General features: G+C 34.6%; 1 protein-coding gene and 1 non-coding gene across 2 annotated transcripts in view; both read right to left on the bottom strand.

Moving 5' to 3' along the window:
- Positions 1-26,986, bottom strand: part of CSMD3 (CUB and Sushi multiple domains 3) — a 1,309,925-nt gene that overhangs the window by 13,808 nt on the left and 1,269,131 nt on the right. The window contains exons 63-66 of the mRNA XM_043483744.1: positions 25,293-25,366; positions 16,832-16,943; positions 12,486-12,665; positions 9,735-9,800 (exon numbers count right to left, since the gene is read on the bottom strand). Coding sequence (XP_043339679.1) covers positions 9,735-9,800; positions 12,486-12,665; positions 16,832-16,943; positions 25,293-25,366 — 432 coding nt within the window. The remainder of the gene's footprint in view (positions 1-9,734; positions 9,801-12,485; positions 12,666-16,831; positions 16,944-25,292; positions 25,367-26,986) is intronic.
- LOC122451590 lies at positions 2,177-2,283 on the bottom strand. Its single transcript, XR_006272484.1, has one exon. It is a non-coding gene; the product is annotated as a U6 spliceosomal RNA (small nuclear RNA).

Genomic DNA, 26,986 nt, shown 5'->3' with positions numbered 1-26,986 from the left:
TTTACAGTGCCCCATAAATATAAGCATTAAGTATCAGATTAATGAGTATTAGTTCATAGATTAATCATTTTTCTAAATATACAAGAAAAAGAAGGTGCATTATAAAATGAATTTTTCACATACGTGTTTGAATCTTTTTAGACTAAACCAAAATAATGATAGCCTAGATTTGTACATACATCATCATCAATGAGAGATAAGTAAGCCACACCGATTAAAGACGTTAAGACTGAGAATCCAGCTAAATGCCATTTACTTATATTTGGCTTCATATAATATCTTTCTTTCAGAAGGAAAATAAAAATATTTTATTGAGTCAAGTCAGTCTATATACAAGTTCCAGGATGCCTGCTCTTCACCTAGCAGCAGAGATAGGCTCACAGGAAGAAGGACATGGAGTTAAAATCTCCCTTGCTGAGCAGCTTTGGAAGACTGGCAGGAGGGATGCTCCTTGTCTCCTTTACAGAATACTGAGCTCAGTTATTTCAATAATAGGTGCTCCTGAGGAAGAACAGGGCTCCCTTGGTTTGCTCCTCACAGCTTTGAGGTTTACAAGTATTTTTAGAAATAAAAGAATTGTCACTAGAATTGGTGAACTCTCATGGGAAAGAGATGAGTTGTGGTAGAATCAAAGAATATTCTACTATAAAATTTTCACCCAAAGAAGAAACATTCTTAATGTTAAAGGCATACAAATAAATAAGACATTATATTTATATAAATTAGTAATGTAATTTATAACCAATATAAATTAGGTGTTTCAAAGTCTACTTAGATCCTGGTAAGAGGCTGAAAAAAGCTTCCATTAATCCTGTACATCACAATAAAGCACATTCTTAGATATCAACTCTTCAAAACAGCCATGCCTGTTTGTGTGAGTGAATGAATAACATAGATTTGGAGAAAAACCTTTCTTTTTTTCTTTCTAACACGTTATTGATATTTGTTACCTGATTTTCTCTACACCCATCACAATTCTTACTGCACCAATCACAGAAACTGAAGTTACAAATTGTACATTCCCTGAAATCTACTCAGCAAACAAATGAAGCCACGGTAGAAGATGAATACAGAGTGCACTCATGAGTTGAGCTGTTACATTGTATTTGATAATTCAAAAGCAATATAGCAGAGAGACTAGCAGTGCAGCACTGCAGCTAGGATACTTAAGTCCCTCCTTTACAGCTTACAAACTGCGTGGCTTCTCCTAAATTACTTAACTCTCTAAACCTGAATTTCCTTATCATTAATGTGGAATTACCATAGAGTTTACAAGGAAGATTAAATGAATATGAAGTTTTGCTAAGTGTTAGTTGTTATCATTATTATTATACAGATAAAATAGTAAAAATTTTTACTATTTGGGCCTTATATATCATTATATATATAGTATATATATATATAGTATAGTATTTACTATATATACATACTATGTACATATATGTACATAGTATGTACATATATATATATATAGACAGAGAGAACACGCAGTTAGTATCATGAAAAATCCATAGTCCTGGCTCAGGGACCTTTGCAACTCATCCTAAGAGTGGCACTCCATCCCCAAACCTCAAACTACACAACTATGCTCTGCATGTAAAGGAGACCTTACCTAAAAATGTGATACAATGTACTGGTAAAAAGTCCTTGACTTGGTAAGCAACTTTGGTTCAGTTCAGTTCAGTAGCTCAGTTGTGTCCGACTCTTTGTGACTCCATGAACTGCAGCATGCCAGGCCTCCCTATCCATGACCAACTGCCAGAGTCTGCCAAAACCCATGCCCACTGAGTCAGAGAGGCCATCCAACTATTTCATCCTCTGTTGTCCCCTTCTCCTCCTGCCCTCAATCTTTCCCAGCATCAGGATTTTTCAAATAAGTCAGTTCTTCGCATCAGGTGGCCAAAGTACTGGAGTTTCAGCTTCAACATCAGTCCTTCCAGTGAACACCCAGGACTCATCTCCATTAGGATGGACTGGTTGGATCTCCTTGCAGTCCAAGGAACTCTCGAGAGACTTCTCCAACACCACAGTTCAAAACCATCAATTCTTTGGCACGCAGCTTTCTTTATAGTCCAACTCTCACATCCATACATGACCACAGGAAAAACCATAGCTTTGACTAGAGGGACCTTTGTTGACAAAGTAATGTCTCTGCTTTTTCTTTTCTTTTTTTTTTTTTACTATGGAACACTTTACGAATTTGCATGTCATCCTTGCTCAGGGGCCATGCTAATCTTCTCTGTATTATTCCAATTTTAGTATATGTGCTGCCGAAGCGAGCACTGTCTCTGCTTTTTAATATGCTGTCTAAGTTGGTCATAACTTTCCTTTCAAGGAGTAAGAGTCTTTTAATTTCATAGCAGCAAGCACCATCTGCAGTGATTTTGGAATCCCAAAAAATAAAGTCTGACACAGTTTCCACTGTTTCCCCATCTAATTCCCATGAAGTGATGGGATCAGATGCCATGATCTTAGTTTTCTGAATGTTGAGCTTTAAGCCAGCTTTTTCACTCTCCTCTTTCACTTTCATCAGCAGGCTCTTTAGTTCTTCTTCACTTTCTGCCATAAGGGTGGTGACATCTGCATATCTGAGGTTATTGATATTTCTCCCAGCAATCTTGATTCCAGTTTTTGCTTCCTCCAGCCCAGCATTTCTCATGATATACTCTGCGTATGAGTTAAATAAGCAGGGTGACAATATACAGCCTTGATGTACTCCTTTTCTTATTTGGAACCAAACTGTTGTTCCATATCCTGTTCTAACTGTTGCTTCCTGACCTGCATACAGGTTTCTCAAGAGGCAGGTCAGGTGGTCTGCCATGCCCATCTCATTCAGAATTTCCCACAGTTTGTTGTGATCTACACTGTCAAAGGCTTTGGCATAGTCAATAAAGCAGAAATAGGTGTTTTTCTGAAACTCGCTTGCTTTTTCAATAATCCAGCCAATGTTGGCAATTTGATCTCTGGTTCCTTTGCCTTTTCTAAAACCAGCATGAATATCTGGAAGTTCATGGTTCATGTATTGCTGAAGCCTGGCTTGGAGAATTTTGAGCATTACTTTACTAGCATGTGAGATGAGTGCAATTGTGCCATAGTTTGAGCATTCTTTGTGATTGCCTTTCTTTGGGATTAGAATGAAAACTGACTTTTCTAGTCCTGTGGCCACTGCAGAGTTTTCTAAATTTGCTGACATATTGAGTACAGCACTTTCACAGCATCATCTTTTAGGATTTGAAATAGCTCCACTGGAATTCCATCACCTCCACTAGCTTTGTTCATAGTGATGCTTCCTAAGGCCCACTTGACTTCACATTCCAGGATGTCTGGCTCTAGGTGAGTGTGAGTGATCACAGCATCATGATTATCTGGGTCATGAAGATCTTTTTTGTACAGTTCTTCTGTGTATTCTTGCCACCTCTTCTTAATATCTTCTGCTTCTGTTAGGTCCATACCATTTCTGTCCTTTTTTGAGCCCATCTTTGCATGAAATGTTCCCTTGGTATCTCTAATTTTCTTGAATTGATCTCTAGTCTTTGCCATTCTATTGTTTTCCTCTATTTCTTTGCTTTGATCACTGAGGAAGGCTTCTCATCTCTCCTTGATATTCTTTGGATCTCAGCATTCAAATGAGTATATTTTCCCTTTTCTCCTTTGCTTTTCACTTCCCTTCTTTTCACAGCTATTTGTAAGGCCTCCTCAGACAGCCATTGTGCTTTTTTGCATTACTTTTTCTTGGGGATGGTCTTGATTCCTGTCTCCTGAACAACGTCATGAACCTCTGTCCATAGTTCATCAGGCATCCTGTCTATCAGATCTAGTCCTTTAAATCTATTTCTCACTTCCACTGTATAGTCATAACAGATTTGATTTAGGTCATACCTGACTGGTCTAGTGGTTTTCCCCACTTTCCTTAATTTAAGTCTGAATTTGGCAATAAGGAGTTCATGATCTGAGCCACAGTCAGCTCCTGATTTTGTTTTTGCTGACTGTATAGAGCTTCTCCATCTTTGGCTGCAAAGAATATAATCAATCTGACTTCAGTGTTGACCATCTGGTGATGTCCATGTGTAGAGTCTTCTCTTGTGTTGTTGGAAGAGGGTGTTTGCTGTGACCAGTGCATTCTCTTGACAGAACTCTATTATCCTTTGCCCTGTTTCATTCTGTACTCTAAGGCCAAATTTGCCTGTTATTCCAGGTGTTTCTTGACTTCCTGCTTTTGCATTGCAGTCCCCTATAATGAAAAGGACATCTTTTGGGGGTGTTAGTTCTTGAAAGTCTTGGGGGCTTCATAGAACCGTTCAACTTAAAGAGCAGTTAATTTAAAAAATATACCTTTTAAATATTTAATTTAAAATAATTTTGAAGTGGGAGTGACAAGTTAAATTATCTTGTACTAGAAAGTTCTGGAATTTGGATGTAATGGACTCACAGGTGGAGGGTAAGAGGAACAGCAAGGGAGAAAGATATTCTAATAGCAGTGCCTGGCAAATTAGTAGGTACTCAATAAATGTGCTATTCTTATCTTTCTCATTGTTTATTTTCCCCTGGCCTATACTATGATTTCTGTTTGCTACTTCTGAATATTTAACAAAAATCTGCTACATCTGGTGATTTGTCCATGGTGCTTAGGGGAATTAAGAAAGTTGGTTGAACGAGATTAAAAAGCACTCCAATGGCAGAAGAACACAGCAATGGAAAGAAGTAGGTAGTGGCGGCAGCTACTCTGTATCAGGATAAATTATTGATGTGGTTGTAAACGTTTAACAACTGGCACTTCAGAAAACAAATCGACAAATTGATTTGTATTAATAGTATTTGCTGATTCTATAGTGTATATATTTCCATAACTGCAGATTTCAAACCATGAACATGACAACACTGAATGCAGAGTTTGGAAGAATGCACAGAACTGGCTAGAGCAGAGCTCTAGCTCGAGGCTCCAGCATGCCACCACCACCCTCCACCTTTCCCACACACAACCGAGAAATGTGAGTCATCATAGCATGGGAGGTAGACACCATTTGGTCATTTAAATCCCTATGTACAACGGAGATGATAATGCTTTCTATTGTTGAGCCTAATGTGAGTCTTAAGACCCAGAGGAATCGGGTGGAGAGGGAGGTGAGAGGGGGGATTGGGATGGGGAATACGTGTATATCTATGGCTGATTCATATCAATGTATGACAAAACCCACTGAAATGTTGTGAAGTAATTAGCCTCCAACTAATAAAAAAAAATAAAAAGAAAAAAAGAAAAAAGAAAAAAAACAACCCCACATGATTATATCAATAGATGCACGAAAAGAATTTGACAAATTTCAACATCCATCCCCGACAAAAATTCTCAAGAAACCAATAATAGAAGGTATGAAATGGTGAATTACAATAAAAAATATGTATTAAAAAAATAATAAAGATTTATACTACTTATTCAGTAGTTCTTGTAAACTCTAAAATGTTATCCAACTAAAGCTGACGTGAAGCACAATGAAAAGGAGGACGACAATGATGATTATGATCTTTTCTTTTCCAAGATATTTTTTAACTTAAACTTTGCTTCATGGGCCTCATAGCACTGCCATGTTCCTGACTTTGATACCACTGCCAAATTATTGTTTCTTTGGGGTAGTCTAATCACTGTGTCATGATTTTAAAAGAAATGTTTCTAATATTTTCCCACTTTAGATGAAATTGCTCTAGAGTTTTATAGCTACCTTTACCCCGGTTAAAGAAATTCTTTTTCTTTCTAATTTATTAAAACTCTTAAAAAATTATAAATAGATGTTCAATCTTATAAAATAGTTTCTGTACAAGTCTTGTTCATAATTTGTGATGTTACTTTTTTAATGTGATAGATTATGTTTAACAATTATTTACATATCATGAAAATATCTATGTATATCTATCATCAAAACTATTTGTTGATAATGTTTTATCTTTATGATAATGGTGTACAGTTGATCCTTGAACAACATGGATTTAAACTGTGAGGCTCCACTTATGCACAGATTTTTTTCAATAGTAAATACTAGAGTACTACTATACTGATCGATGATTGGCTGAATTCATGGATGTAGAATCACAAATACAAAGGAATCTTGAGTAAAGAAGAAACACAGACTGAGGGTTAACTACAAGCTATATACAGGGTTTTTGATTGCACTGAGAGCCTATCACCTTTAACCCACTTGCTGTTCAAGAGTCAACTGTATTTAATTCACTAAGGTTTTAAGTAGGACTTTTTAATGTATAATCCTACATCAAATGGGCCTATAATTTTTTCTTTTTTATAATGTCTATTTACTTGAGTTATTAGAGTTATACTGGACCCATAAAATGAGCTTCTTTAATAGCTTTTATAAAACTGAGATGATCTGTTCTGCTCCTTCAAAATTCTGTAGAGCTTATCAGTAGAGGCATATTTTTTTCTTGTGGAACTAGCTTTAACTACTACTTTATTTCTTATAGTATGGTTCATTTTTCTCCTATTAGTTATGTTAAGATACACTTTTTGAGTAACTTGTCAATATTTAACTTTTTAAAAATTGATAATTAAAATTCATGTCAATGTATGACAAAACCCACTGAAATGTTGTGAAGTAATTAGCCTCCAACTAATTAAAATAAATAAATAAATAAAAGAAAAAAATAATAAAATAAAAATTGATTATTATGTATTTTCTGTTGTTTAGTCACTCAGTTGTATCTGACTTTTTGTGACCCCATGGACTTCCCTGTCCTACACTATCTCCTGGAGTTTTGCACAAACTCATGTCCATTATCCTGAAGAAGGAAATGGCAACCCACTCCAGTATTCTTGCCTTGAGAATGCCATGGACAGAGGAGCCTGGCTGGCTCCATGGGGTTGCAAAGAGTTGGACACAACTGCGCTACTATCACTCATGACCATTGATTCAGTGATGCCATCCAACCATCTCATCTTCTATCACCCCCTTTTCCTCCTGCCTTCAATCTTTCCCAGGGTCTTTTCCAATGAGTCAACTCTTCAAATCAGGTGGCTAAAGTATTGGAGCTTCAGTTTCAGTATCAGTCCTTCCAATGAATATTCAGGACTGATTTCCTTTCTGGTTTACTGGTTTAATCTCCTTGCTGTCCAAAGGACTCTCAAGAGTCTTCAACACCACAGTTTGAAAGTATCAATTCTTTGGCGCTCAGCCTTCTTTATAGTCCAACTCTCACATCCGTAGCTTTGACAAAACCATAGCTTTGACTATACGGACCTTAGTCAGCAAAGTGATGTCTCTGCTTTTTAATATGCTGTCTAGGTTTGTCATAGCTTTTCTTCCAAAGAGCAAGTGTCTTAATTTCATAGCTGCATTCACCATTCACAGTGGTTTTGCAGTCCAAGAAAATAAAGTCTGTCATTGTTTTCATTTTTCCCCCATCTATTTGCCATTTAGTGATGGGACTAGATGCCATGATCTTAGTTTTTTGAATGTTCAGTTTTAAGCCAGCTTTTCCACTCTCCTATTTCACCTTCATCAAGAAGCTCTTTAGTTCCTCTTTGCTTTCTTCCATTAGGGTGGTGTTATCTGCATATCTGAGGAAATTGATATTTCTCCTGGCAATCTGGATTCCAGCTTGAGCTTCATCCAGTCCAGCATTTTGCATGATGTACTCTGCATATAAGGTGAATAAGAACGGTGACAGAATACAACCTTGATGTACTCCTATACCAATTTTGAACAAGTCCATTGTTCCATGGCCAGTTTTAACAGTTGCTTCTCAATGTGTATACAGATTTCTCAGGAGGCAGGTAAGGTGGTCTGGTATTTTCTGTTATATATTATTAATTTATTCAATATATTCTCTAGTTATTCACATTTCCTTTTGAAATGTTATTTTATTTTTGTTCCTTTCTTGATCAGTCTTACCAGAAATTTTTCACTGTGAGCATTTTATAAAATAACTACCTTTGGCTCTGTTGAGATTATTTTATTATATCTTCAGATTTTTTTAGTTTATTTGTTCATTTTTATTATATTGAATTCTGCTTTACTTTTGTCATTCCATTATACTTTTTATATATTCTTAATAGGACATTAATCAATTCTGAGGCTTTCTTTTCTTCTAATATAAGGGTTTAAAGCTTTATATTTCCTTCACATCTTTACATCTTCTAGTCCCCAAGTTTTGATATTTAGATTTTTCAGCATAATTAAGTTCTATTGTTATATTTTCCATTTTAATTTTTTCCTCAATTCATAAGTTATTCATTCGTATTCATTTTGTTCTTAATTTCCAAACACTGAAGCATTTAAAAAAATTATCCATTTTCTTATTGACTTTCAACTGCACCATGGTCAGATAAGATTAACTTGGCTTTGAAATTTATGTAGATTTATTTATTTCTTGATATATGTTCAACTCTTATAGCTTTCCCATGAAACTTTAAAGAAAATATATATTATTTCATTGGTTGATGAGAAATATTTACATGTATATATATATATATATATATACTACTCCATGGGGTTGCAGAGAGTTGGACACGACTGAGCAACTAACAATTTTTTAAAAATATTATATCACACATAGTTTTTTGTTTAGCTCTTCCATATTCTTTAAAAAAAAATTGTCAGCCTGATTGGTGGCCACTGGCCATATTTTGCTGAAGACAGTCTAGGGTTATACTCTATGTGCTGGAGCTATTATTCTGAGCACACTTCTGGCTCTCAGATAAAGCATCTTTCTTGGAAAGTTCTGGGCATTGATTGACCATTGTGGTTTTCTGATTCCATGCAATGTTTTCTCTCTTATGATGACATATTCATCGGTTACTTCAGAGAAATTCAGTCTGTTTTCATTGACTATTGAAAAAAATCAGTTTTTTGGACTGATTTTTTTTTTTTTGGTAGGCAGTACAGTTTCACCGTATGTACACTGAGAACTTCTGAAACCAACAAATATTACATTCTAACATTGTACCTGGCTAATTACAACTGGACCAAATCTATTTCCAAGGTAGATTATATGTTGAGGCTTTAATTCTATGTGTAGCTTTTCATTTCTACCATGTAAATATAATATTTACTAATACGCTAAAAAGCAGGTCTCATATGCTGAGGCCCTACCATGAGCTAAGCACTTTATACTTCATTTCCATGAAGTTCATTCATATTAATCTAATCATCATTATTGTTTTTTTGTATAGATAAAGAAATGGAGGCCCAGATGTAGAAAGTATCTTTTCCAGAGCTTTTGGGTAGGCAGTGTATAAAATGGGAATTACATTATGGTTATAGGACTTCAAGTTCCCTACGTTTAATAATTAAATAATTTTGGTTTTAAATCAAATCATTGAAAATAGACTGGACAAGTTCTAGAAGTTGGTAAACTTTTACTCTCAACTCCAAGTGTATTTGGTTCCTTCTTTAAAAAAATTACATTTAAAAATTACATATAAACCTCATTTTGATTTTAGTTTTTTAAATAAAACATTACCATTATTTTATAGCTATTTGCAGATATTCTTGAAGGGAAACTTTATAGAGAGAACTATACAAAATATTTTTGGAATATTAACATGTCACAGTATTACACTGCTTGAAGTTCAACATCTTATAATACACATTTTCAAATTTCAAATTCTAAACAGTAAAATGCATCATTTTCCCATGCTGAAATATATTTTTCTAAATAAATGGTCATCACTTTGTTAATGATCACCTTTAGAAACCATGACTACTAGAAAAGCAATTGAAAAGACTAACCACTTAGCTTTGGACTGGGTGTTCCAAGCGCAGGCCTAGGATCTTTCACCAATATTTTGGAACCAGCTATGAAAAGAAACAGAAACGTTTACAAAGTTTAATATAATTAATAACACACATATACAGACACACACATACACAATGTGATGCCTTGTCAATTTTATTCTCTGACATATCACAATTTTCTCCAAAATGTTCTGTTCACTATAGCATCTCAGTCCCCACTCAACACTACTATTGTACAGCTAACAACTTTAATAATTATCTTCATTAGAATCCAGTGTGGCAAAGAGAATATTAGTGCTACCTTAGCATTTTTGCATCCTATTTCTTATTTTAAAGGCATAAATCAATATGGAAACAATTGATCCCAACATGGAAGCTGAGGACTAAAGGTATGTTCCTGTTGCTTAAAGACAAATAATTTGGATAGGTTTCATGTTTAAGAGTTAAAAATTATAGGGAATTCACTGGTGATCTTGTGGTTAATACTCGGCTCCTTCATAGGCCAGGCCCAATCCCTGGTCAGGCAACTAGGATCCCACAAGCTCTGTGGCATGGCCAAAAAAGAAAGAGGAAGAACTGAGTAAAAAAATTGTTAAGGTATCCCATGGTGTCATACGAAATTGACTAGACTCAAAGGTAAAGACGTAAAGTTCCAAGCCAAACCAAGAGGAGCCCAGAATCCTGTGCGGTGCTGAATATGTCTGCAAAGTTGAAGCAGCTGTGATATGCAGTGCTTGTGGACCTGTAAAGATGTACATCTTTGACCAAAGAACAAGGTGATGTCTTTAAAGGCTTAAAGAGAAGTTATTTGGGTGAACATCACCTTGGCTGCAAGATAGAGAATAATTTGGAAACAAGTAGGTATCGATTTGGACAGAGAAATTAGAAGACCATTTTAGTAGTCTCAGTAGAGATAATGCTGAGTTAAATGCTATAGTAGTGATGATAAACTGAGAAGTGGATAGATTGTTTTGTTTAAAGCTACTAAAATTCTGGTGGACTTAAAGGGACAGGAAGATGTCAAAGGTGATTACTAGATTTCTATTTATTATGTGATGATGGTACCACTAAGTTAGGGAACATCAAGAGACAACAATGGTGAAGGGAAATTGATGAGTTTATATTTGCATATATTATTTAAATATCTTTGAGAAATTCAAGAAGCAATATCAGGTAAGCAATTGAAAATATAAATCTGGGACTAACAGCAGATATATGAGCTAGAAATATTAATTTGTAAATAACCTTCATAGAGGAGACTAAGTCATTGGCTTGAAATGAATTAGATCACCTAGGGAGAGAACACTGAGTGAAAGGAAGAGTAAAAAAGAACAGAGCTTTAGAAAAGAGAAAACATTAAGCTTAAAAAGGAAATGGAGAATGTGTAGCCAGAAATTTGAGGGGATAAAATATTTATTTATTCAACAAATACTGATTAAACACTTTTCACATATAAGGCACTGCTCCAGTGATCAAAATTAAACTTGTAAATACGTTGACACAGTTTCTGGCTTTTTTTTTTTTTTTTTTGAGCTTATAGTCTAGTTGGAAAAAGGCAGATGAAAGGATAGGAGAGTGGAGAAAGACAATGACAAGTAAATAAAAGAATAAGATCTCACATAGAAGGGATTTCTATCATGAAAAAACTTTAAAAAGAAAAAAATCTATAGCACTCTACAGAAGCAAAGAGAGTGAAACATTTCACAAGGAGAAAGTAATTTACATTTGTGAAGGCTTCAAGACATCAAGAACTAAAGGCCTGAGAAAAATGTATTGATGACTTTATTAAGAATTCTAGAAAAACTTCCTTTATTCCTTCTTCTGTAAACTGTTCTTCCTCTGGTAAACTCATTATATCTTGTCCAGATGGAGATTGTCCTGGTCAAGTAAAGCAGCTACACAGGTAAACACATCACCTAGATATGGTCACACTGTCATATAATCCTGACTGAGAAATGAATTTGGAGATTGATTACATTAAAAACTGACAATCAGACTTCTGGATACTGCTTTCCTAACCAACTTTTGGGAAAGGTTTTCTACCAGATTTACTCTACCAGAAGGATATAAACTCAGGAATGCTGGGAGCAATTTTCACTACTGAAGTGGGTTGAATATTATATGTTCCAAATTTATGTTCACCAGGAACCTCAGAACATGACCTAATTTGGAAACAGTTTTTGAAGATGTAAAAAGGTGGGAATCTTGAGGTGACATATTACTGAGATAATCCTTAAATCCAATGACTGCTGCTTTTCTAAGTGAGGAGGACATGCAGAGATACATAAGAAAAAAGGTCATGTGAAAATAGAAACAGAAATAGCAGGGAGGCCTTTAGGAGCCCCTGAAAGCCAGGGATAGCCAGAAGCCATAGGAAGCTAGGAAGAGGTAAGAAATGGTTCTTCCCTAGAGTCCTCTGAGGATACAGGGCCTTGCTGACACCTTGAGTTTGGGTTTCTGGCCTCAGAACTGTGAGAGAATAAATTCCTATTTTTTTTAAGCCATCCAGCTTGTAGTACATTTTTATGGTGGCCCTAGAAAACTAATATACTTACTGTGAGCAGAGAACTAGGAAAAGTAATGAAGGTAAGAAGGAAAAAGCAGAGCATGAAATGACAACATCACCTCTACTTTTGTTCCTAGTTAATTAATTAATTAATTATTATTATTATTTGTCTCTTATATCTGAGGAAAGCCAAGATAGTACAAAATCTTCTGTTGCAAGTTTTTATAGAGGAATCTTACCTTCACAAACAGGAACTTTTCCAGTCCAGGTGTTATCAGATCTACACACTCTATGTTCTGTTCCACCAGCTAAGAAGAAGCCAGGCTGGCAGGTATAAACTAATGTATATCCATGGGATGGAAGGTCCATTCCTACTACATTTGCATGAGCAGGAGTTTCTGGCTGTTTACAGCTGTGGGCTATGTTAAAGAAAGGAAATAAATGTTCAGTTTTATAAACATGTTAAAAAATTTTGAGATTGGAATCATTATATATTTTTATAGGTGTGTTAATGCCTTTATACGGGCTTCCTTGGTAACTCAGTAGTAAAGAATGAGCCCAATGCAGGAGATACAGGTTCAGTCCCTGGATGGCCACCCATTCCAGTATTCTTCTCTGGGAAATCCCATGGACAGAGGAGCCTGACTCTTTTATGGGGTCACAAAATAGTCAGAGATAACTTAGTGACTAAACAACAATGCCTTTATATAAATATACCTTTAGATATTCCAATGCATCAAGGAAAGCTTGTCAATGTAAATGTAAATGCTTTCATAGACTAGCATTTTCTAAACAATCATCTCTGGAACACTGGTGAATGTTAAAAAATAAATAGAGAAAAAACAAAAGATGTATTCTGGAGAGTCAGTATATATTAGTATTTTAAGGAATCTATTAACTCCTGCAGTAAGATAACTCTTAAAGTTTATCAAACTCAAACTTTATATACCAGTTTAGGAAATATTAATTTGTAATTTTTCATTTATTCACTTCAGTTCAGTTCAGTCGCTCAGTCACGTCTGACTCTTTGCAACCCCATGAATCGCAGCACGACAGGCCTCCCTGTCCATCACCAACGCCCGAAGTTTACTCAAACTTATGTCCATGAAGTTGGTGATGCCATCCAGCCATCTCATCCTCTGTTGTCACCTTCTCCTCCTGCCCCCAATCCCTCCCAGCATCAGGGTCTTCTCAAATGAGTCAGCTCTTTGCATCAAGTGGACAAAGTATTGGAGTTTCAGCTTCAGCAGCAGTCCTTCCAATGAACACCCAGGACTGATATCCTTTAGGATGGAATGTCTGGATCTTCTTGCAGTCCAAAGGACTCTCAAGAGTCTTCTCCAACACCACAGTTCAAAAGCATCAATTCTTCAGCGCTCAGCTTTCTTCACCATCCAACTCTCACATCCATACATAACCACCAAAAAAACCATAGCCTTGACTAGATGGACCTTTGTTGGTAAAGTAATGTCTCTGCTTTTTAATATGCTATCTAGGTTGGTCATAACTATCCTTCCAAGGAGTAAGCGTCTTTTAATTTCATGGCTGCAATCACCATCTGCAGTGATTTTGGAGCACAAAAAATAAAGTCTGATACTGTTTCCTGTTTCCCCATCTATTTGCCATGAAGTGATGGGACCAGATGCCATGATCTTAGTTTTCTGAATGTTGAACTTTAATCCAACTTTTTCACTCTCCTCTTTCACTTTCATCAAGAGGCTTTTTAGTTCCTCTTCACTTTCTGCCATAAGAATGGTGTCATCTGCATATCTGAGGTTATTGATATTTCTTCTGGCAATCTTTATTCCATCTTGTGCTTCCTCCAGCCCAGCGTTTCTCATGATGTACTCTGCATATAAGTTAAATAAGCAGGGTGACAATATACAGCCTTGACGTACTCCTTTTCCTATTTAGAACCAGTCTGTTGTTCCATGTCCAGTTCTAACTGTTGCTTCCTGACCTGCATACAGGTTTCTCAAGAGGCATGTCAGGTGGTCTGATATTCCCATCTCTTTCAGAATTTTCCACACTTTATTGTGGTCCACACAGTCAAAGGCTTTCACATAGTCAATAAAGCTGAAATACATGTTTTTCTGGAACTCTCTTGCTTTTTCGATGATCCAGCGGATGTTGGCAATTTGATCTCTGGTTCCTCTGCCTTTTCTAAAATCAGTTTGAACGTCTGGAAGTTCACGTATTGCTGAAGCATCGCTTGGAGAATTTTAAGCATTACTTTACTAGCGTGTGAGATGAGTGCAATTGTGCGGTAGTTTGAGCATTTTTTGGCATTGCCTTTCTTAGGGCTTAGAATGAAAACTGACCTTTTCCAGTCCTGTGGCCACTGCTGAGTTTTCCAAATTTGCTGGCATATTGAGTGCAGCACTTTCACAGTATCATCTTTCAGGATTTGAAATAGCTCAACTGGAATTCCATCACCTCCACTAGCTTTGTTCGTAGTGATGCTTTCTAAGGCCTACTTGATTTCACATTCCAGGATGTCTGGTTGTGATCACACCATTGTGATTATCTGGGTCGTGAAAGATCTTTTTTGTACAGTTCTTCTGTGTGTTCTTGCCACCTCTACTTAACATCTTCTGCTTCTGTTAGGTCCATACCATTTCTGTCCTTTATCAAACCCATCTTTGCATGAAATGTTCCCTTGGTGTCTCTAATTTTTTTGAAGAGATCTCTAGTCTTTCCCATTGTATTTTTGTCCTCTATTTCTTTGCATTGATCGCTGAGGAAGGCTTTCTTATCTCTCCTTATTCTTTGAGATTCTCCAGGCAAGAATACTGGAGTGCGTTGTCATTTCCTCCTCCAGGGGATCTTCCCCACCCAGGGCTTGAACCTACATCTCCTGTGTCTCCTGTATGGCAGGCAGATTCTTTACCTCTGAGCCACTGGGGAAACCTTTCATTTTAAATTAAAAGGCACATTTTCTAAAGTTAAATTCAGTCACAGTTCAATATGTTGCTTTGCTGTTAATATTACTAATGTAGAAAGTACAACTTAATAATTTTTTGCACACGGTATTTTCTGGCCATATTTTAGGTCCATATGCTGGCAGTAATTGTTCATTCATTTGATTTTTTTGTCTCCTTTTCTCCATGGTTTTACCCATTACTAAATCTCTGTTTTAACTCCACTTATGACACTACTTGATCCTGCCCCTCAGTTTACTTGTTTTGTGTCTTGTGATAACCACTCCCTTCTTGGTCAAGAAGAGATGCTATGAAGAATTCTCCTGCTAAAGAAGACATATCTAATCATGTGTTCATGAATATAGACCCTGTCTGAGCAAGAGTGTTCTGTGGACAAATTTGTTTGGAAAACAATTTTTCCATTTTTTTCTTAGTGGAGAAACAACTAAACTGTAAATGACAACTAGTATTTTAATACTTATGTAAAAAATAATGTTATATGGCTTATATTTAATATAACTCAGTTAATAAAAGTTCATTCTCATTGGGGAAATAAATACAAATAGTCTGTTTCTGCTATATTCTTAACCCTAATTATGCACATATTATAAATTCTAATATGCTCTGTAGTAACAGAAGCTACTTAGTTTTATTTAAATCATTATATGCCAAGTGTAGGTCTCCAAAGAATCTTGGTATACTATGACATGTCTAGTCACATCCCACACAGCTGTTGTAAAGTACGTACACACTCTAAGGAATTCTCTTTTACGGAATTTTGCTGTAAAGTATAAGACAGCCAGGCATGTGACATGACTTCTCACTGGAGTGTTCTACTGCTTTTCAGTAAACTGTGGATCCACATGAGCCCCCATTATTATTTGGGTGATTCTGACAGGGACAGAGTAAATTCGCAGGACTTATTTGGACTTCAGGAAATCCTAAAAGCTAGCTAGATGTCTTTCTGATGAGTATTTCTATTCCTGCTTACTCTTTATTTTTCTCCCCACCCAAAAAAGATGGAGGAAGAGATTAAAAAGAGGAAGTAAGAGGGGGGAAAAAAGGATAACTCACCAGCTAAAATTTATTTCTAACTATAATTCAGAAAAGACTGTTTACTAATCTTTGTTCCTATGCAATCTCGTTAGAAATTTCTTCCAATTTATGGTCAGAGCACATTTAGAAGCTTAAGGAAATTCTAAGCAATATTCAATGATTTGGTTAAGGTATACATACATATTTTTTTTTCATGGATGTTTCTAGCTTAACTCAGATTCTCAGAGAGTTTAACAAGTGAAAAAAGATTGAGTCACTACTATGTTGGAACCTCCTATATCTCACAGTACTTCAGATTCATAGGTACATTTCCATGAACCAAAAAATCATCATTATCTACAATTACCATGTGGCCAAACTGAACACAGTTACAAGAGCTTTACAAAAAGAACAAAACTGTTCCCTGTGCCTTCTGACTTCTTGAAAAATAATGCTCCTCACCAGGCATGGGGTTATGCTCTAGTAATAACACTATATATGTGAATTATGTTTTATAATAACCTAGAAGTAATGTGACTCACCATTTACATGACATAAATTTATTTTCACACTTGGAAAATAATGCATATAAGGTCTTATCCTTTATAAGTATAATTTCTTATACTTACGTATGCACTCAGGCTGAATTCCACTCCATGTGAGGTCAGGAAGGCAAGTCCGTGTTGTAGACCCTTGAAGAAGATGTCCTTTTTTGCAGTGGAACTGCACAACACTTCCCACCTAAAGCAAATTACAGACAAAAAACAAATGTTCCAATGTAACTTCAAATGCAGCAACAGACAGAAAAAAGAAAAAAAATACGGATGATAAAATGCTTTCAAAAGAAATTCTGCATGGTAGAAGTTGGAAGAAAACTTAAATCTGATTTAAAGTAAAAAATGGGGAAAAAAAGACCAAAGAAAAAAAGTAACTTAGATCTGTGTGTACATTCAGCATCAAATGCTTGAATACAACTTATACATAGAAGTCAAACTTTTTGCCATTGTAATTTGAAGAAAATTTGTAAGATACCAAAAGGTCGATAAGCTATATATAAACATAAGATAGACGAAGTTAAATAAAGATATATACATGAAGATGGATAAAGACATATGCAGAAATAAAGATAACTAACAACATAGGAGGCAAATGAATGTGGAAGACAGTAAATGCAATATGAGATTAGACATGAAGGTGTTTACTGAAGGCTGTAGTGGTAACAGAAAAATACAATGGAAGACATTATTTGCACTAAGCTTTTAGTGTTAGTCGCTCAGTCGTGTCTGACTCTTTGTGACTCCATGGACTCGCTAGGCTCCTCCGTCCATGGGATTCTCCAGGCAAGAATACTGGAGTGGGTTGCTATTTCCTTCTCAGAGGATCTTTTAAGAGATATTCAATTTGTATAAACATATAGAACAAAGGTTCTCAAGGTGGGGTCCCAGACCAGTAACCTCAGCAGCACCTAGGAACTTGTCAGAAATAGCAACTCTGGAACCTTAGCAACCAGTTATTTGTGATTTAACAAGTCCTCCAAGAGATTTTAATGAACACTGAAGTTTGAAAACAACTGATAATAACAGTAGAAAAGATAAGAATATTATGAGAAAATACATAGTGGTTAAAACATATACCATGATATTAATAGTTTAGGAAAAAAGAGTACTTTTGGTTAGTTAACACAGATAATTTACACAGTGAACTGGGGATTTGGGATAAAAGTGGTAAATAAAGAGATACGGGTGATAGACCCCAGAGGCATGTATACTTGGCTTTAACTTTGAATCTGATCTTACTTGAATAAGTTATATCTCCTCTTTGAAACTTAATTCCCTATATAAAAGTAAAGATGATATTATTTACCTTGAGATATAAGGATTAAATAAAATAGAATATATTCACTCCATATGGGCATGGGATATAAACTTTAAATAAATTCCAGCAGTAATTATTAGAACAGAGATATAATCAGTTTCTGAAGAATCTCAAATAGCAGGCTACAGTGTTTGAATCTCTCAAAAAAAAAAAAAAAAACCCATAAATCTGCTAAAGCTTTCAGAGCAACTAAAATTTCTGTAGAGAATAATATTTTTTAAAAATTAAACTAACCACTGTATGGGGAAACCACAAAACAGAAGAATGATGAACAGTAATTCTAATTATGAAGCTTGTGTTGCCATTTTAGATTTGAGCGGATAAAGTTTGACCAACTTTTGGCAACAGACATAGAAAGGAGGTTGTTTACTTAAAATATATTACAGGGAGAAAGTTACCAGGATTTATTAAGGGGTTAGAGACAGGAGAAGATAAGGATTATTAGAGTCTTCCACTTCAGGCTTCCCCAGTATATGGAGTCTGAAAATGTTCAATTGTTGCCTTAGGGCTTTTCACATTAAGACAGCTATATTCCACCATCTTCATATTCTTGTTATCAGCAAGAACTATGCTACAACCAAAACATTCAGTTCCAATAGTCATTCTCATAACAACCTTTATCCTTCCAGTTTTCTCATATAATGTCTTCCATTACAGCCTCATCTCTGCATCCAGGAAATTTCTTACCCTCTGAAAGCCTGATTTTGTCCAGTGCTACTACACTGTTCACTCCAGGGAGCACTTTTCATGCTGTATTCAATATGTGCTAAATTCCTCAGTCGTGTCTGAGTCTTTGTGACTGACCCTATGGACTGTAGCCCACCAGACTCCTATGTCCATGGAATTCCCCAGAAGAATACTGGAGTAAGTTACCATTTCCTTCTCCAGGGGATCTTCCCGGGGATTAAGAGCATGCCATTCACATACTCCCTGAAGTTGTGCAATATAGTGCTACAGATTTTTTACTTCCTTGTGTGATTTATACACCTGATCATATAGACTTGGCAATTTTGTTCTTTTGTAAGACCAGCTCTCCAAAACCCACCACCTCAATCAACCCAGCAATATTACTCTAGCTGAATCTCAGTTAATGGCCACCCTTCACCCATAAATCTTCCCTCTTAATCTACCATTTTACTTCCTAAATCTTTCTGAAACTGTCCCCTTCCTTTTCCCCCACATATGCAACTTATTTCAGTCCTCAACATTATTTCTCAATGATTCTCCAACTTTAGCAGATATCTTAATCACCAGAAGGGCTTTTCCAAACACAGATAGCTGAGCCTCCCTCAGGAATTTCTAAGTAAATCCGGAGGAGATCCCCAAATCCACATTTCCAAGTTCCTAGGTAATATTGCTGCTGCAGATCAAGGACCAAACTTTGAAAATTACTATTATAGCCAATTATAATAATCATCTAACCTGTCTCCACATCTCTAATCTTGACCACATTAAATTTATTTTTCACTCGGAAGTTAGAGTGATTTGTTCAACATGAAAGTTCCACTTTAACATTATCCTTTTTAAAATCTTTACTGACTTATCCCTCATAAGATAATGCTACACCATGCTAACTTGGCAGATAAAAGCCTCCATAATCTGATCACTAGCTATCTCTTTAGCATCACCGTTGACCACTTATTTTTACTCAGATTGTGCTCGTATAATATTGAACTTTTGCAGTTCCCATAATGCATGCATATTTTGACACTGCCCCTCCCACATGGAATGCATTTCCCAACTAATTTTTCTTAGGTCTTGCCCTAAAAGATTTAGCTCAGATAAAGTTTCTAGAAAGCTCTCCTTGCAGTAAACAGATCAGGAAAACTGTCTCTTATGTGCTTCCACAGTTCCTTCCATTTTTATCAGTGTTATCGACCTATCCTATAAAATAATCTATTCCATTTGACCCACACACCAAAATAGCTTCTCTCAGCCAAGGGCTCTATGTTATTCACCATCATATATCAACAGCTTAGGAAAGTGTCTTGAAAATGTTGGACCAACTAAAGGGATGGGGACTAATGACTTAGTATAAAACTATTTGACTACTTAAAAAGGTTTAACATGTCTATCCATTTCTTAAAATGCAGTGATATCCTTTCCATAATTTAATAAAGTTAAATCATTATTTGTTCTTTGAAAAGTACATTTGGGTTATTTCAGCAACCTTTATATTAGTAAGGAATGAGAAACATGATGGATTACATACTTTTTAAAAAAAAACTTTTAAGACTTTTTCCTAACATCTGCAATCTTTTCTGAAGTCACAATAAATACTGATTTATATATTAACCAGATACCATAGAACTAAAATCTAAAGTTTTTCCATATATCATTAACACATTTAAATAGTAAAATTTTTGTCAAAGTCACAAATATCTGGTGGTGGTGGTTTAGTCCTGTCAGCTAAGTCCTGTCGGACTCTTGGACTCCATAGACCGTAGCCCACCAGGTTCCTCTGTCCATGGGATTTCCCAGGCAAAAATATTGGAGTGGGTATCCATTTACTCCTCCAGGGGATCTTCTCGATCCAGGGATCAAACCATGGTCTCCTGTATTGCAGGCAGATTCTTTACCAAATGAGTCACCAGGGAAGCCCCATGAATATCTATACCAAATATTTAATAGACCTAGAGTTATACAAATTTAGAAACTGACTTTTATTTGGAATTTGTTACACTCAAATAAATCATCAAAATATTCTCTAGAGACTTCCCTGGAGGTCCACTGGTTATTATTCCATACTTAGTGTAGATCACATGGGTTTGATCCCTGGGTGGGGAATTAGGATCTGGCAAGCCACAGTGCAGCCAGCCAAAAAAAAAAATCTAAATATTTCAAAATGCTCTAGACATATTATAAAATGTTTTCTAAATATTACTGAATTAATTAATAATTTTGCCAGTGATCAATCCACTTAATTGTATATTTTACATTATCTATGCATCCTTTTCCAACTTGCCATGTAAATTCCCTTCTGACTATAAATAATTTCTGACATAAATAATTGGAATATTTGTAGAAAAATAAGTAGCATCACAAAATTTTCCAATTTTCTTTAATTTGTGTCATTTTAGTATGCTGTTTGCAAATGCATTAAAAATTATAAGATATATCTAACTAGTAAGTATGACATATCATCTTTAACTCTTCATTCCCTCTTTTAAATGTTGTATATTGGTGTTTATTAGTATTTTTATAGTTATATTAAACATTTTGCCCAAGGAAAATTGAGGCAGCTTCTAATAAAATTTTGATAAGTTAAAATTAACAAAATTGAAGTAGAAAGGCAAGGTCATAGAAACAAATGTATAACACACATGTTTAAGATGCAAGGGATTTTCAATGACTGAGCATCAATTTTGGGCCCTGAGAAAAACTGAATTAAGGTGTTTTATGAATTTTTATTAAAAGTAATCAGAATGTTTTAATTTTAAATGTTTAATTTTATTTTTTTGCTTTAAAATTCATGTTATGATATTCACCATTTAATGTAAGAAAACACCATGTTAACATTCAAAGTACTTATGTACTTATTTCAATTACAAACTGAAATTCATATATAATTGCTACAGCTGTTTTTTGTTAATTTTGGAAAAGTCATTTAATCCAAAAATCATACTTCCACATATTTTGTAGGGATCATCACATAAAGTAACCAAATGTTAGAAAGGCAAGTTTCAGAGGCAACTCAACAGAACCTATATCTCTTTATAGAGATGCAGGGAACTCTCTGGTGGTCCAGTGGTTAGGACTCCTCACTCTCACTGCCAAAAGTCCGGGTTCCATCCCTGATCAGGGAACTATTCCACATGCTGCAAGGCATGGCCCAAAAAAAACCCCAAAGCAAAAAACCACCAAAAATTCAAAGTTCTTCAATATGGCTTGCCTTTATCTTTTTATCCACTTCTAGCATTACTTTATATCCAATCCTGGACGATCACAAACAGTTGATCATGTTGTCTTTAGTTGATTATTTCTGTCCCCCTACTCCTCAATCATGGATGCTTTTTAGTCTCTGTAGTCAAGACAGAGATTTTCATCAAGGATATTTTGATAGGGTTAAATATCCAAGTGTTAAATAACTTAGAATTAAATATCTAAAAGTCAAAATAAAATATTTATAATACTTTTATATAACAAGTCCTAAGTCAATATAATGTGCCTTCTAAATACCAGAGCTCAATTTAGAGTAATAAGCAGTTAGCAAAATATTTGTGTTTGGCATTTCCTCCATAATTAATCTGGACATTGGATCAATCATTTTGACAGCAACTTTCCTTACTAGCTAAAATTGTTTCAAGTGACAATATTTTAGATAAAAAGAGAGATTACTTTGAATACTTTTTTTTTCCAGTACTAGAGTATTTGTCCTAACAACAGGAGATATATTCTTATATTTTAATAATTATATAAATATCCAAAAATCTACTACATAAATCTTCATAGAAAAGGAGAATGAACAAATAAACATATTAAAAATAAAATTAAGAAATGCAGAGTGCTTCTGCAATTCATAACTTTCCCTTTTCTCCTGTCCCTCCCAGAAGTGGGCTAACCACAGCTATGATTTTATTTAACTCACTACTGGTCACTTGATCAGACCAGAGATAGATACAAAAGTTGGAACATTTTGATTCTTTCTCTGGATCTTTGAAACTGAGATCCAGACGATCTTGCTGCATGTGACTGAGATCTATTTATAGAAATGATATACCTTTTGCCATAGGGCCAATCCACAGAGAAAGAAAATGAAGTACATAAATGCAGAGTAATGGAAGAGACTTAGTACTGTTGTCCCGTTCCTGGATTTTAGGCTTGATGAGTCTCACCCAGATCTCTCTTCTTGTGGCCTGGGACAAACCCACACATGGCTTGTAATGTCTTTAGTTTTAAGCTGCTGCTGCTGCTGCTAAGTCGCTTCAGTCGTGTCCAACGCTGTGCGACCCCATAGAGGCAGCCCACCAGGCTAGTTCAAAATAATTCCTCTTGTAAGCAAGGGTTTTCCTTAACTGCTAGCTATGCCTTTTCTAGTTATATATGACCATATTTATTTGGAATCCACCAATAAATTGATATGTTAGAATTACATAACATTTTTTATTGTTAGCTCTACATAGGTTTAGTAAACATAATTTACATATAAATATATATAATAAGTATATATACAGACATACACATATATCTGCTATACATGTGTAAGAAAGTTGACATCCATAATTTAACATACTTATTATTTCATTTCTAATTTTAATAGAGATTAATATAATTATACATATTAGATTTTAACACATCTTAAATCTAGCCTATTCATATTTATCTAGATAGAATATAATGATCTAATATATGTTTAATATCTAAATAATAGTTTAACTTTGTGATAACATTTTTCAGTGATTATAATAGAAATCTTAAAATGCAGAGTGAATGATTTTATTCATTTCAATGAGTGGCTATTCTAAATTCAATTCTATTCATTTCCATTATTTCAAAGGGCATTTACTAAAAAAGGACACAGATTCTTTAGAAAGTCATCTGATTTAGTGTATAGATACTAACACCGAAATTCTGCATTCTGTAAAAATACTGCCATTGACTCACTTTGTTTTGTTTCAGTTTATTGGCTTATATGATGAGGGTTAATGCTGTTTAGCTAGTTGCTTATTTTTCAAGATCTCAATCAGTTGATAAAACATTTTATGGAGATATGAATCTAAAGTTTTCTGAAAACACCAACACAATAGAGACCAAGACACTTCTTAACACTTTTGTATTACCTAGACAGGCCTGAGGCAAATAGGAAGAACTGGAAAAGCTATCAAATCAATGTTCATACTGTGCCTGAACTGTAGATAAATGAGAACTATTTTTAGCAACAGAAATATGGCACCTTTGATGAGCACTTCCTTTAGAAATAGATGTTCCTCAGGTTCACACTGAATTTCACAGAAAATAGCACAATTTAGAAAACCCTGTGACACAAGGCAATTGGGTAGCGTGTAAATTGGCTATTTTCTTTAGGAATCAGTATGCACTTTGGCTCCCCTATGGCCCCTATAATGAAAATCTTCCTGAATCTCTACACAAAATCTAAACTGGAATAAGGGAGAAAAAGAATGTCAGCCACATATGATTGGGCATGTTAAAGTACTATGTGTTGTGGAATAATAGGTTATGGTTAAATTATTTTTTCAGAAATATTCCACATCAATGATAATGTTTAAAATTATTTTAGTATTTTATATATATATATTATAAGAAAAAAATCTTTTAGTCTTATTGCCTTACTGAATAACCACATTTTTATCTATTTGGTAAGTCTGACTCAGAAGTTTCTCCTTAAACCTCTTTGATCTACACCTTTCCTCACTGTCTCCATATTTCCTGTAGATTTTACTCATTTACTCTCTCACTTAATATTTGTCTTACCTACAAGTTACTGCTTATAGATTTTTCTACGCTCACAGGTTTCTCCAATTTTTCTCTTACTTTATACTCATGGTTAGTCAGGCTATATCTTGAGGCATATATTTCTCCTAATTTCCTATTTTTCCACTCTTTTTTTTTGGCTGTTACCTTTTTAAAAATGTGTTTATGAATGCAGATATAAGCATGACTCTTTTTCTACTTGCATTAACAGGATTTGTGCACTGAATCAAATAAGCCTTTTGATCTAGTTTTATATTAAATGAAAACATTTATTTAAAGTACACACTTGACAAATAACTTAGGCAAGAAAAAGGCAAATACAATATGATATCACTTACATGTGGAATCTAAAAAAATAAACAACGACAACAATATAAATCCAAACTCGCATAAAAAGAGATCAGATCTGTGGTTACCAGAATAGTAGGTGGGGATGGGGCACGGAGAATTGAAGGAAGGTAATCAAAAGGTACAAACTTCTAGTTAAACGAGCAATAAGTACTAGATATGTAATATACAATAATGATGAATATACATAACACTGTGGTATTATATACAGGAAAGTTCTTAAGAGAATAGGTCCTAATAATCATCACAAGGAATTTTTTTCTTTTTTGCCTTTTTAATTGTATCTGTATGAGAAATGGATGCCAACTAATATAACTGCAATAATCATTCCCAATATATATGTCACATCATTGTGCTGTCCACTTTAAATTTATATAGTAATATATATCAGTTATATCTCAATAAAACATGAAAAAATAATAATAAAGTACCTACTTGAAATCCAAATGTATTGTTCTGAGATCCATGACGTGGCACTCCTGGGTTGTCACATGACGTACGGGTGGGTTCTAAAACAAAGAAAATATTCTTTTTCTTAAAAAAAAAAAAGTGTAATATTCCTTTAAAACATATAGGTTTATTTAAATGTATATTTATCCTATATAAAATAATTTTTTTTTATCCTATATAAAATAATTTTAAGAGACCTAGTATTTCATGAAATGGTCCTGGGAATAATAAACAAAAAAATTTAATAAATATCTCCATGAACAGAAACTTGCTAATCTTAAAGCCAAAAATTCAGGTATACTGCAGTTTACACAAATTGTGCAGTCCATGAACTTTGAACCCTTCTAATATAAAAGCACTTGACATCCAATTAACTCTGGTAATAAACAGTTAAAGGAAAATGAAGGCTATGAAAGAGGACCACATGCATGAAACATTTGCTTAGGGACTTTTCTAAGAATTAATCTCAAGTAGGGTAATAGTCCCTTTAAGAAATAATTTATTTTTCAGAAACAAGACTTAGTTATTTGCATTTTTACTGATACCTGTAAGACAGTCAAGCATAAAAATGGTAGGGCTGATAGCCTCTGAGTTGGCCAGCTTGTATGACAGAATTTTTCATAAGTTTACTCAACGTGAAATTTAATTTTAGGAGAAAAAGGAACCCTCATACACTATTGGTTTGGATATAAATTGGTACAGCTGCTGTTGAAAAGAGTGATGAAGGTTTCTCAAAAAACTAAAAATAAAACTACCCTGTGACTCAGCAATTTCAATCCTGGGTATATACACCCCACAAACTAAAGCACTAATTTGAAAAGATGTTCACAGCAGCATTATTTACACTTGCCAAGATATAGAAGCAACCAACAGATGAATGGATAAATAAGATGTGATATACATATATATGAATGAAAAATTGCCATTTGTAGCAACATGGATGGAGTTGGAGGCTATTATGCTGAGTGAAATAAATCAGAGAAAGAAATGCTGTATATCACTTATATGTGGAATCTAAAAAAAATAAATAACAGTAAATATAACAAAAAAAAGCAAACTCACAGATATAGAAGACAATCTAGTGGTTACCAGTGGAAAGAGGGAAGGAGGGAGGGGCAAAAGAAGTGTAGGGAATTAAGAGGTGCAAACCATTATGCATAAAATAAACTAAGATGATACATTGTATAACATGGGAAATAGAGCTAATATTTTATAACTTCACATGAGTACAACCTTTAAAAATTGTGAATCACTATACTAAACACCTGTAAGTTATATAATTTTGTACATCAATTATATTTGAATGAAAATAATAAGAAAACAAAAACACAAAAAATTATGATTAGAGCAATGTACTTAGAACCATTTGAAATCAATATACCTTTGTAATATTTTTGAAGCAAGTTTAATTTCATCTGAGTATGCTTTATTAACTGCAAAAAGTCGGCCACGACTGAGCAACTGAACTGAACTGATACAAATGTTAGTACTTCATGATATTAATATGGAAGCTTTTTTCTTTTTCATTTTATTGGTAAACAGGAAAACTATTTCAAAAGTACTAAAGTAATAAATGTTTAATAATATTAATTTTCAGTGCCTTACAATGGCTTCTATATTTTACATTTTTGTTTTTCATATTTAGCCAACTATAATTTATAGGATAAAGTAAACCATTA

Source organism: Cervus canadensis, chromosome 12, assembly GCF_019320065.1.
Source record: "Cervus canadensis isolate Bull #8, Minnesota chromosome 12, ASM1932006v1, whole genome shotgun sequence".
Classification (NCBI taxonomy): domain Eukaryota; kingdom Metazoa; phylum Chordata; class Mammalia; order Artiodactyla; family Cervidae; genus Cervus; species Cervus canadensis.
This window is presented reverse-complemented; position numbering and strand designations above follow the sequence as displayed.